Source organism: Silene latifolia, chromosome 2 (assembly GCF_048544455.1).
Source record: "Silene latifolia isolate original U9 population chromosome 2, ASM4854445v1, whole genome shotgun sequence".
In the NCBI taxonomy this organism is placed as follows: domain Eukaryota; kingdom Viridiplantae; phylum Streptophyta; class Magnoliopsida; order Caryophyllales; family Caryophyllaceae; genus Silene; species Silene latifolia.
The window spans coordinates 157,729,256-157,742,562 of NC_133527.1; the positions used below are offsets into that span (position 1 = coordinate 157,729,256).

A 13,307-nucleotide genomic window follows, 5' to 3' on the forward strand; every position below is an offset into this window, starting at 1 on the left:
TTTAAAACTAATCGATCGAATCGAACTAAATTTATAGGATCGAATCAATCGAATCAACTTATAGAACTGAATCGAATCGAACTTATAGAACTTATAGGATCTCGAATCGAATCGAACTTATAGAACTTATAGGATCTCGAATCGAATCAATCGAATCAACTTATAGGATCGAATCAACTTATAAGATTCGAATCGAATCGAACTTATAGGATCGAATCGAATCGAACTTATAGGATCGAATCAATCGAATGGACTTATAGGATCGAATCGAATCGAATCGAACTTATAGGATCTGAAGTGAACTTAAATTAAGTGACTTTAAGTCCAAAAGAACAGGGCCTAAACTACACTCTACGTTAATTCAAATGTATGAGTAGTAGTATTTATTGAAACACAAATTTTTGTTTCAGACGGACACTTTTGGTCTTATTTGTCAGACGGATAAAATGTTGCCATTTTTTAAGAAAATGTAACCAATTAATTCACAAATTGTTATGACTGGAGGTGTCATTTTTTACCCTGAAAATGATTTGAACAATAATGGTAACATGTTATCAGAAAATAACATTTTATTGTAAAATGATGATATATTACCCGTCTTATTTCAGACCAAAAGCAATGGTCTTAAGAAAAACGGACCGTTATTGAAAATAAACCTGATTACGAATCTTGTCTACGTTTTATAATGAATCGTCGATGTTTTTTTTATATACAAGACGAACCATTTTTGCATTCTCTTAACTTAGTACACAATAAGTCACCTCTGCCCCGCTGCCACCGCTCCCATCAACCACCACCCATACTAGCGCCGTCACAACAACCACCAAAACCCAAATTACTTTCATCGCCACCGCCAATCATAATTTCGACTGCAATCACTGCCCACTAACGCCGCCGCTACCACCGGCAAGTACACCCATCGTCACCACCTTTCTCTAACAAATAGTAAGTTTTCATTCCCTCCTCTTTTGTTTTGTAATTTATAATTTTAATTAGGTTTAATTATGTGATTTTTGTTGACTTAGAGAAGTCATTTCCTCCCCTTATGTTCGGGTTTGATTTTTGTTGGATTTTGCATTGTTCTTGACCCCGTATTGTCGCATTTGTTATTCGTCGTTGTCGTTGGTGTTTGTTGATGCGTTTGTTGATGAGATCCGGAGGAGAAACGTTGAAGTTCAACGTTTAGGGTGACGTTGAACTTCAACGTTTCTGGGGGTGGCTGACGTTGAGATTTAATGTCATATATGGTGGCTGACGTTAAATCTCAACGTTAGGGGGGAGGAAGAACGTTGGTAATCAACGTCTTTGTAGGTGGCTGACGTTGAATCTCAACGTCTTTATGGGTGTGAACGTTGGGTTTCAACATTAGCCATGGTGCTGGATGTTGAAATTCAACATCTGACTCATGTTCGGGTTTTGAATTTTAACGTCCGTCATGATTCGGACTTTTAAATTTCATTTTCACCGTTAATTTTGTATTTAAATAGGTAATTTTTATTTTATTTTTTTGTATTTTTGTATTTTTTTTAATTTATCTAATGTTTTAATCTCGTTAATCCAGATAACAGATAGTGGAGACAAGATTAAGGTTACCTCGAACCGTTCGAGAAATCGAAGAGTACGTTATCTAAGTGGTGTAACCCCTTACCTTTACCGCCACCTCGTTGTCGGTCAAATGGCATCCATATTAGCCCTACTCCTGGCCCTGTTATGAGTGAGAGTGATTTCCCGAGAGTGTTTTTAAGGGAACTAGTAGCCAGTGACCATTCTGATGATGAGAAGTAGAATCATTTTAATGGTGAGGTGGAGGATGACGATCGGTTTTTGGAGGACGAGGCCACCGAACGACCACCGAAAAAGGTGGTAGGGGATGGTAAAGGTCGATATTTGCCATATGTTGAGGACTCTTTTAGTAGCACGGGGAGGAAGAAGACGAAGAAGGATCTATCTTGGTGTCTCACACGTTCGGTTGAGGGTGGACCAACTCATATTAGCGTCCTACGTAGCTTTGGTGACCACTTAGCTTATACTAGTTGGATCGGGCCAGAAAAGGTGAGATCGTGGCTCAACTGTTACGAGAGGCCGGGTTGTTTAGAGGCGATGAATGAGATAAAGCTGTGTGATGATGTTTCTCGGAGAGCTAGTGAGAGTGGTCTTGCTCATTTGAGGCGTTGTATGACGACCAGTGATAAGGCTAAAGTCGTATCGCCTTAATTTAAGTAAACCTAAATTACTACTAACTGATAGCTAGCGGTAAGAAGGGTCGAATCCACAGAGAGGCGAGGTAATTATTCTAGTTTGTTAATATTTAAGTCTGTCTTAAAGTAACCAGTTTTCGGGGATTTTGAATGTTTGATTTCTTACAACTAATAGCAATGTAAATAAAGGATGAATTCAAATAAATTAAAAGAGTCTAGGGATCGGGTTCACTAGGTAGTCATCAAAAGGTAAGGTTTAATTCATTGATTGAGCAATTTATATTGTTGAAAGTCATATGATCGGTCGATTCTAATATTTCTTTTTCAGATCTAAACTTAACATGCAATCGCTATTATTAAGTCGGTCTAATTCAATTATCGTGGCCTATACTAGTCTTAACCCTGTCGGTGATAATCCTAGTTTATGCAAGATTAATTAATCAATTCTGATCAGTAATTAATCAACTAGATTTAAGACGATAATTAAACAACAATTAAAAGCAATTTAACAATCAATTTATAAGAACCCCTTTTCTAACAACCTAGATCCTCTTTCACCCTACATTAAAGGTTTAGCTACTCATACTAAAGGGAAGAACAATAATAGCAATAATGAGAAACATGATGAACAATAAAAGATGAATAATGATTGAATAATAATAATAACTGAGGAAAGATTAAAGAGTACCGTAATAATGAAGAACAAGGTAGAAGATCCGAACAATAAACTAAACTAAGAGTTTTTAGGGGTTTCGAAGTAAAATAAAGCGTGCATAAACTAGGGTACGATATTAAGTATTTATAATAAAACATAACTGACTTAAGGAAAATTGCGGAAAATTTATAATTTGATGGTTCCTCGATCGAGCCCCAATGTACTCGATTGAGTCACCAATGTCCTCGATCGAGCCCAGCTCCAGTTGATCGAGGCATCACTTGTTTCTGCTCTTTTCTTCGTGTTTTTTTCTTAACTTCTCTTCCTTCATTCATATGGATTCCCGTGCCATGCTTCGTGTATTCTTTCATGCATACTCCGCGATGCCCATTTCATTCCTTTGCTCCTCAAATGCATCATTCTTGCATTAAACATCAAATAGCAGAAGTATCGACATTCTAACATAAAAGGCATGTAAATAATATAATTTAGCACGAAAACCGTATCAAAAGCAATTAAGGGGAGGCATAAATATGCATATAATTATGACTAATCAAACTCCCCCAAACCATCTCTTTGCTTGTCCTCAAGCAAAGCAACACACAATACATAAGGCAACCATACAAATAGTGAATAAACAACTTAGAGCTAATGTTGATACACATACAAATCCCAAGGTATCCATATCTGTAACAAAGCAATGACCAAAGTGTACCAATAAAACAAATTCAAAGGTACGGGAAATAGAAAACGCGGCTCAAGTCTCATGTCACCATACTATAGACAAATGCCAAATACCTTTCGATCTTGCAAGACAAATTAGTCGGATTCTCGCGGATTTCACTCATGCACTCATAAGTATGTAAGGGTGAGTTATATGTGAAGATAGAAAGAAGTAGAAGCACTCACTTAACTTATGAAACATGCATGCAATCTAATGTGATAGAGATTTCCCCAACTAGTATGCAATCACAGTGTAGACAAAAGTACATGTATCAAGGACAATAAGGGTGGCAAATGGGTTAAAGGGATAGAAATGGTTTGTGCCAAAGCACGTTATGGATATGTGGAGCTAAGACGGTAGTCGCAGTTCTAAACCAAAATCAAAACCAAATCTATGATAACAAATGAACCCAACTTAGAGAAATAATCTTAACTTTACAACTCATGAGAGTGAATGAAGTACTCTCCAAATATGCATTAGACTCTAACGACCATCCTTTCGATCCTTGACAAAACCAAATGAAGCAATCAATTTCTTTTGTTTTCTTCTTTTCAATTCAATTCTCTTTTTTGTTTTCCTTCTTTTTTTCGATTTTTCTTTCTTTTCTTTCTTTGTTTTCTTTTTCTTTTGCTTCATTTTTTTTTCTTTTTCCAACACAAGGATACAACACAATTGCTTAAAAGTACTTTGCCATACCCACATGACAATAATAAGTCCCAACCCAACCATAACAGCAAAATAGGCATGATAAACAACAACTGCGACTGTCCCGATAAGGTAGGCAAATTCTAGGATTGTAGCTTATAGGATGTAATTTAAGTTGGCTACAAGGGTTCAAACGGGCTAAACAAAAAGTAATGTAAGGCTTATTTTAACGGTAAGACCTGCCTATCCCCATGTACTTAGTCAAATGAAAGCAATAAAAGTATCAAGAAATCAATGTCACACTTATGCAGTTTGATATTACATATTCCACAAGGAGAAACCACACTCAAGCCTAATTGACAATGAGACCAGTTTATTGATGTTCCTGGCCTAGGGAGCTCTATAGACCTCAGAATTTAAGTAGTTTACCAACATAATTGTGTCAAATCTAATTAGATAAGGCATGTCAATACGGTTAAGACTCGAGTTATGAGCTTTGTTTTCATAAATAACGGGTCAAAACAAAGTACATGGACAACTAAATTGGGATTCAAATGCAAAAAAATGCAATTTAACTTCATTGTTATTTAATTCACCAAGACTCGACTTAAAACAAAGGAAAAACATGTTTTTGTGTTTTGAAATTTTTTAATTTTTATGGATTTTTGATATAAAAGCACACAACAATAAGTAAAGCATATAATAAATAAAGACTCCTCCCCCAAACCTAAATGTCACAGTGTCCACATTGTGACGCCTACAACATAGCAAGCACACACAAATCCAATAACCTAAAGGACACTACTAACAAAAGGAATGGAAAAGAAATAGATAATACAATAAAAGAAGCTACAAGGGAAGAAAATACCGGGTAAGAGCGTAGAAATTCCCCCAAACCAGCTGCGAAAATAGGGGAAAATATCAACCGTGCAGTTCCTATCATCGTCAGGGCACGAAATAAACCCAAAAACTTGGGTACTCGATCGAGCCCCATGACACTCGACCGAGGAACCATGTGGCGAGCATAAATTTTGCATTTAAAACAAATGCGCACACAAATCACAATCAATACAACTTAAAGCGCGTAACAGTAAATAAAAAAGTAGCGCATGTGCTACACAAAGACATAAGTAGCACCAATAAATAGTCCAAGAGAAAATAAATGACAAATAAAGTTCTTGCTCATCAAATTCAAAGTGTAATATTAAATATGAGCAATGTTCATCGTTCTTCAAGTCATCTTCTTGAGGAAGGAGATAGGGCATTTGATCCACTATATGAGCTTCATCGGAAACTGGCTCATCTCTGAAAATCTCAGCTTTCAAAGCATCCAACTTCACTACTATGTCAACACTCTCATCATAGTTATAAATTGGCTCAGAAGGAGGCTCATCTCCATATATCAACTTCTTATTTCATCCACTTCCTTGCTCCATGGATATTGTTAGAATATTGTGTAAATAAGTTATTATTTACTAAATATATTGGATGTATTATATTAGGTAAAATATCTCTTGTAATTAGGGTTTGGTATCTCTTAGCATCGTATGTCTATATTGTATATATACCGCATTGATTTATCAATAATAATCAAGCATTACAATCTTTCATGGTATCAGCTTCCTAGGTTAAATCGATCTAACAAATCGCTTCCGCTACCCTAGTCTCCTTCCTCTCGGCTGCATCTTCTCCCTTGACCTCTCGTCCCTAAACTTGCAGCCATGTCGAAGAAGAACCAGTATCATCCAGCCCTAGCCGTCACGCAAATTTGCAATCACGTCACCGTTACCCTTGGGATGGATAACGATCAGTATCCTCTCTGGGTCGCCCTATTCACGAATCATGCGAAATCTACTCGTGTGCTTCATCATATCATTACTCCGAAATCAGGGAAGCCCGCTCCTCCTGCCACGGATGATGAAAAAGAGATGTGGGAGACAATTGATGTGATGGTCCTTCAATGGATTTATGCGACGGTTTCTACGGACTTGCTTGAAACTATCGTTGAACCCGATTCCACCGCCATGGAGTGTTAGAAACGGATAGAAGACATCTTTCAAGATAATCAACACAGCCGTGCTGTTACTCTTGAGCAAGAATTCTCCTCTACCTCTATGGGAGATTTTGCATCTGTCTCCGCTTATTGTCAGAGGCTAAAGAGCCTTTCGGACCAGTTGAAGAACGTTGGTGCTCCTGTTTCCAACAATCGTCTGGTTCTCCAACTCGTGTCCGAACTCTCCTCTGCCTATGAAAACGTAGGAACCATCATTCGCCAAAAAGAACCCCTGCCTCAGTTTTACCGTGCTCGCTCCATGCTCACTTTAGAAGAAGCGAGCATCGCGAAAGCAGCTGCATCCTCCTCCGCGCTGTATGTTAGACACCCTGATGATGGCTCTAATTCATCATCTCAATCAATTCTTGGTTAACCCCCTGCATCTTCAAATAAAAATAATGGGAATAAGAATGGGAAAAACAAGAAGAAAGGTAATAACAAGGGCAAGAATGGGAAGCAGAATGAGTCGAACTCAAGCATCGGTTCAGCAAACGGTGGTGGCACTCCTGTTTCTGCACCGTGGGGTGGCTATGGCGGCTGGCCATGGGGTCCTTCGAACTGGCCCTATCCTCCTTGTCAATATCCGACTCAAGGGTATGGTACTTGGCCTAGGCCGCCTAGTCCACGGCCTACTTTCGCTCCAAGACCTCAAGCTTACTCGACTGAAAATCCTTCTAGTGCGACGGATATTGAGCAAGCTATGTATACTCTTGGGTTGAATCCTCCTGATCCGAGATGGTTTATGGATACCGGTGCAACTTCGCATATGACGTCTGATGCAGGTAAACTCTCATCTTATGTTAATTCGAGCATTAATAACGGTATTGTTGGAATATGTGTCCTCCGACAATAATGCGATCACAACTGTTGATCATGATGATCACATGTTTAAGTCTCATTTTAAAGAATACAAATTGGGAAGTATTTTTACTGTCAACTGGTCCACACATATCGGTAATGATTGGCTGACTAGAGTTTGACATTACTGTCGTGCGACGGTGGTGATCAGTTGATCCCCTAGGTCATACCTAAAGGATAATACTCTTAATTGATCATTTAATTAATCGTATAACGTTACGAGTTAATTAAATTACTTGAAAATTAACGGACGATTTTGGAAGTAAAATTTACGTATCTCATTATAATCTAATTAAATAAGATACGGTCTAAGTGATCGAATTGTTTTATTACTTAGATGAAATTATTGTTTAAGGAAACAATTGAAATTGAATGAATAAATTATTATAAATACAAGATGTTGTGATTTATAATTGGTAAATTATTTTGGTACAAGTAATTATGAATTACTAAGTCAATTTTGTATATGACGTATTTTTATTAATGCGTTGATTTTTAATATGTTAAAAATACATAACAATTTTATGTGACATGTGACATGTGACATGTGACATATGACAATTTGACAAAGATAAAATGGAATCCATTTTATCCATGTTAACCGAAAATAATGGGTGGATTAGAAAAATATTAGTTTAATTATGTTAGTGGTAAACATAATCATGTTTGTCTAATGCTAGCCATGCAAGCCTACATGTTCTTGTGAAGGCAACCTTGTGCATGCATTGGCTCCTTCTTTTCCCCCCTCACCCGGTTTGAGAAGAGAAATCCCATGGGTTTTTCTTCTTATTTTACCTAATATACACTATGATATTTACTAGTGTATTATTCATTCTAACACACATCTAAAAATAAGAATTTTAGAGAGATAAAAAGCTTTCATTCTCCTCCTTCTCTCAACCGAATTAGAGAGTACAAAATAAAGATTTGTGGGTCAATTTTTATTTAAATTAATGTTATTCTAGTATTAATATTATTAATTTTATTAAGAGTATATCTTGGGTATTATTCCTTGGGAGGGATACTATACTTGTATCCTTTGTTCATCCATTTAAGGAGAGCTCAAGAACAAGAGAGTAGGAGAACTCTCTTGTGCCCTTTGATCCGAAAATACAATGTAAGAATAAAGATTTCTTCCTTATTTTACATATAGTTTGCATGCATAAGATCACTTTTAATTTTATGACTAAATTAAAATCATAGCATATATGAATATGTTGAGTAATAGAGATCTAGATTTCTAACAAGCGGTATCATGAGCCTTGGTTGTTTGCATGCAAATCGGTTATAGTTTTTCCGAGTTATACGATTAACATATAAAACTTGTTAAATTTGTGTTATTATGATATACCACGAAAATAATTATGCATGTTAAATTTTCTGATCCTAAAATGTTTTTAGGATATTTTGGTTAATTTATGGATTTTTATTGTTCATCTTATATAATAATGGCATTAAAAATGTGATTTTATGATTAAAATGTCATTTTCGGACTAAAATTAGCTAAACTTCGATTTTTCCAGTGATTTTTGGATATGTTATCACATATATTATTTTGAGATGACCTGTAAATTTTCATAATTTTTGGAGTTTTTATGCTCGAAATTTTGATTTTTCATGTTTAAAATCGGATTTAGAAGAAAAATAGGTTAATATGAGATAAATTTCGAATGTGGTCATAGAAATTTAGTATGTTGTCACATGCAATTTTATAAGATGTGTGTAAAATAATAGGCTATATTGAAGTCTTTATGCATGATTTATGGATTTTTGATGAAAAATAGCATAAATAGTGACTTAATTAGTAAATAATTGCTAAAACATACTCCATGACTAAGGAAAAACGTCACAGGTTGCTTTTTAATATCTTTTTCAGATCTAAAATTGAAAAGTTGGTGAATATAATTTTTCTCATGTTTTTATGATTTTTATTGATAAATCCTATAAACCGCAACATAGTTTTTCCGATAATTTTACGAAATTATAACCTAAGTTTTTGAACATTATGAGTATCATGGTATTTTTCCAGAATGTTCATAAGTTTAAATTTCAAATTTTTGAATTTATTTGAAATTTTGTGATTTATTTGAAGTTTATAGCATTTTATTGTATTTTTAGGTCCATTAATGAACAATTTTAAGAAATATGAGTTAATTATAGTCAAATAGTTAGTGGAGACTAATTTTGAGTCCTAAGAGGTTAGGGTAATTAACTTGTGCATAAATATGAATTTATGTAATTTTTGTGATTATAAAACGTTGAATCACGCAAATCCGTAAAAACCGTGTAATATACGATATTGGCTCCTTAAAGGCGATTTAGCATAAAATTGGGCATGTTTATACATAATATAATGCTGCATTTTATTTATGATTGTCATAATTTTACTTTATGTAATTTTAAATTATGTAATTTTTACTTAGTATGGCCTTAGTTTTAATTGGTATTACCCGAAATGTATGGGAATATCGATTCGGTTGTAATTTATTGTGATCTCGTATCACCGTTTTGTAATTTAATAGATTTATTTTATTTTAATTACAAATGTATAATAGGAAATTATGTAATTTGTTATGTAATTTATTTATTCCGGAGTTCCTTGAAGACGGTGTCATTCAAAGAAGGCGATACATAAAGACGATGTCACCTCGAGATGCGTGCCATAACCGAAATTCAAGGGACCAATGGAGTTGGTTTCCAAATATGTAATAGTTAATTAGATTTTATATTTTAGGAAGGCCATACTAGGATTTATTTTATGCTTTGCATTTTATTTATATGTCGCATGCATCGCTAAATCGCCATAACTAAAACATGCATTATCATTTAATCGAGTTTATCGACCGTGTCAATTACAATTATCGTAGTTCACCGCTTTAGTTCACTTAAAACGTGATAGATAATAAATTGACATGACCTCTCGCTAAAATAAACAATTGAGACATAGCCTTACCAAAAAGTAGAAACCATGAAAACCTATTTCGCGAGGGAGTGCACTCGGCCATTCCGGGGTACAAACCTTGTTACGTAGGGGAAATGGGTGATAAATGTCTATCCACCGAATCCGTGTTGATGAGGGTTTCATCGGCCGTCCCGTGCCCAAGTTAATGTGAATTTGGATCATGGACACATTTATTCGAAATTTGGATTGACCTCAACGGAAGTATTCGTGACCGTAGTCGCATGTGTTCCCGGCTATAGATAAACATTAGAGTAATTTTATCGACCAAGAATTCTAAAAGTAGGATCGATTAAACGTTAATCCACCGAGTTATATTAATAAGGGTTTCATCGGCTATCCCGTGCCTAAGTTGATATGAATTTGGGTCTTGGAATCATTTATAATAGTTGGGTAGAGGTCACTATATAAATGCTCATATCTTGTTAATTTATTTACAAGTATGATTCAAAAGACAAATGTTAATATTTCCTTTCCTCCATATTTGTAGTTCATTACAATGAATCCATCAAACACTACCGCACCGATACTATTGAGTCATACCACAATGTTCTTGATGACGTTTGCTCCAACAATGATTTCGACACCACTAGAGAACTTCATTTTGGGATAGGTTCGGATGGAAACCTTAACTTCATCACTTCTACTAGACCACCTACTACTCCTAGATCTCGTGTGAGCCCGTCTCAGGAAGACTACCTCATACAATCTATAGGGTCTTTGTCTCTGGAAGATAAAGATGCCAAAACTAGTGGGAGCTCAAGCAATCAAGTTCTTGTTTCAAAGGGCAAAAAGTTCAAGAAGAAGGGAAAGAAAGTCAAAAACTTCAAGCAAGTTAATGATGAGTGCCATTATTGCTATGGCATGGGACATTGGCTTAGGAATTGTCCCGTATATTTGCGAAATATAAGGGAAGGAATCATCGTTCCAAAAGGTAAAATTCCTAAAGAAATTTATGTTATTGATATAAATTATACTTCCACTACGACATGGGTACTAGATACCGGTTGTGGTTCTCACCTTTGTAATCATTTACAGGGTTTAAGAGACGTGAAGAGGCTTAGCAAGGGAGATGTGGATCTACGCCTTGGAAATGGAGCTCGAGTAGCGGCCGAATCCAAAGGAACTTATGTTTTAGCTTTGCCTAACGGATTTGAGTTGTATTTACATAATTGTTTTTATGTGCCTACACTCTCTAAAAACATTATTTCAATCGCCATGCTAGACATGGACGGTTTTTGTTTTGTCATTAAGAACAATCATTGTACTATTTCAAGGAATGATTTGGTTATAGGCCAAGCTTCTTCCATCAATGACATTTAAATTTTAGAGACCTCAAATCCGACTAATGATATCTATAACATTCAATCAAAGAAACTCAAATCAAGTGACCCAAGTGAAGCGTTCATTTGGCATTGTCGATTAGGTCATATAAACGAGAATCGCATCAAAAGATTAATTTTGACTAATGTGATTACACCATTTGATTTTCAATCATATGGAACATGCGAATATTGCCTTCTTGGCAAAATGACTCGTAATCCTTTTAGTGGTAAAGGGACACGAGCTAGTGAACTATTGGGACTCATACATACCGATGTATGTTGACCAATGAGTATCACCGCTCGTGGAAATTATGACTACTTCATAACCTTCACCGACGACTTGAGTAGACATGGGTATGTCTATTTAATGAAACATAAGAGTGAAGCGTTTGAGAAATTCAAGGAATTTCAAAACAAAGTAGAGAACCAATTGGACAAAAAGATAAAAGCACTACGTTCCGATCGTGGTGGAGAATATCTTAGCCTTGAATTCGATTCACACTTGAAAGGTTGTGGTATAATATCACAACTTTCTCTACCTGGAACACCACAACTCAATGGTGTTGCCGAAAGGAGAAATCGAACCCTACTTGATATGGTTCGATCCATGATGAGTCAAACCGAGTTACCAAACTCATTTTGGGGATTTGCAATCCAAACTGCAATTATATCTTTGAATAATAGTCCCACTAAGGCCACCGGAAAGACTCCATTTGAGATGTGGAGAGGACGAGTTCCTAATCTATCCTACATGAAAATTTGGGGATGTGATGCTTACGTCAAGACAAAGAATGACAACAAGCTTGTCCCAAGATCCGAAAAATGCACCTTTGTAGGTTACCCATCAAATTCTCGAGGATAATACTTCTACAAACCTCAAGATAACAAGGTGTTTGTGTCTTGCGAGGCTGTCTTCTTAGAAAGAGACTTTATTTCTAAGAGACAGAGTGGGAGAAATTTTGAACTTGATGAAGTTCAAGAGCCACAAACCGAGGTAGAGACGCAAGAAGATGTTCCTTCGTCGTCTAACGCGGTTGTCCCTCCTCCACTAAGAAGAACGGGTCGAGTAATTCGCCATCCCGATCGATATATGGGACTTATCGAAGAAGATGGAACACTCGAAGTGTTGCTTATAGAAAGTGACGAACCCGCCACCTACAAGGCCGCAATCTCTAGTCCAAATTCCTTCTTATGGCTTGAAGCCATGAAGTCCGAAATGGATTCTATGCATGAAAACCAAGTTTGGGACTTGGTAGATTTGCCTAAAGAGGCAAGACCTCTTCAATGCAAATGGATATTCAAAGTCAAAAATGGCATAGAAGGACATGATGATGTCTACAAAGCTAGGCTAGTAGCAAAAGGATTTACCCAAGTCCAAGGTCTCCATTATGATGAGACCTTCGCGCCCGTAGCCATGCTAAGATCCATACGGATTTTGTTAGCGATCGCCGCATTTCATGATTATGAAATATGGCAAATGGATGTCAAAACCGCTTTTCTAAATGGGCATTTAGAAGAGTAGGTGTACATGATACAACCCGAAGGTTTTGTTGATTCTAAAAATCCTAACAAAGTGTGCAAGCTTAAGAGATCCATTTATGGTCTTAAGCAAGCATCTAGAAGTTGGAATCATCAATTCAATCATGTTATAAAGGAGAATGGTTTCACTCGAAGTTTTGAGGAACCATGTTTATACATGAAATTTAGTGGGAGCAATGTTGTGTTCCTAATCTTGTATGTCGATGACATACTACTCATTGGAAATGATGTTCCAATGTTGTCTTCTGTTAAGAAGTGGTTAGGTAACCACTTCCAAATGAAGGATTTAGGAGAAGCACAACGCATATTAGGTATCCGGATCCATAGAGATAGATCCAAGAGGATATTGGC

The 13,307-nt window shown here is 36.2% G+C and overlaps 1 protein-coding gene across 1 annotated transcript; it reads left to right on the plus strand.

The window, feature by feature from the left end:
- Nucleotides 1-5,943: 5,943 nt before the first annotated feature.
- Nucleotides 5,944-6,258, plus strand: LOC141641504 (uncharacterized). Its single transcript, XM_074450164.1, has one exon. The coding sequence runs from the start codon at nucleotides 5,944-5,946 to the stop codon at nucleotides 6,256-6,258; it is 315 nt and encodes a 104-aa protein (XP_074306265.1).
- Nucleotides 6,259-13,307: the final 7,049 nt, after the last annotated feature.

What these genes read in the sequence shown, in the direction of transcription:
- LOC141641504 (XM_074450164.1), top strand. Translation starts at nt 5,944, where the DNA reads ATGTCGAAGAAGAACCAGTATCATCCAGCCCTAGCCGTCACGCAAATT.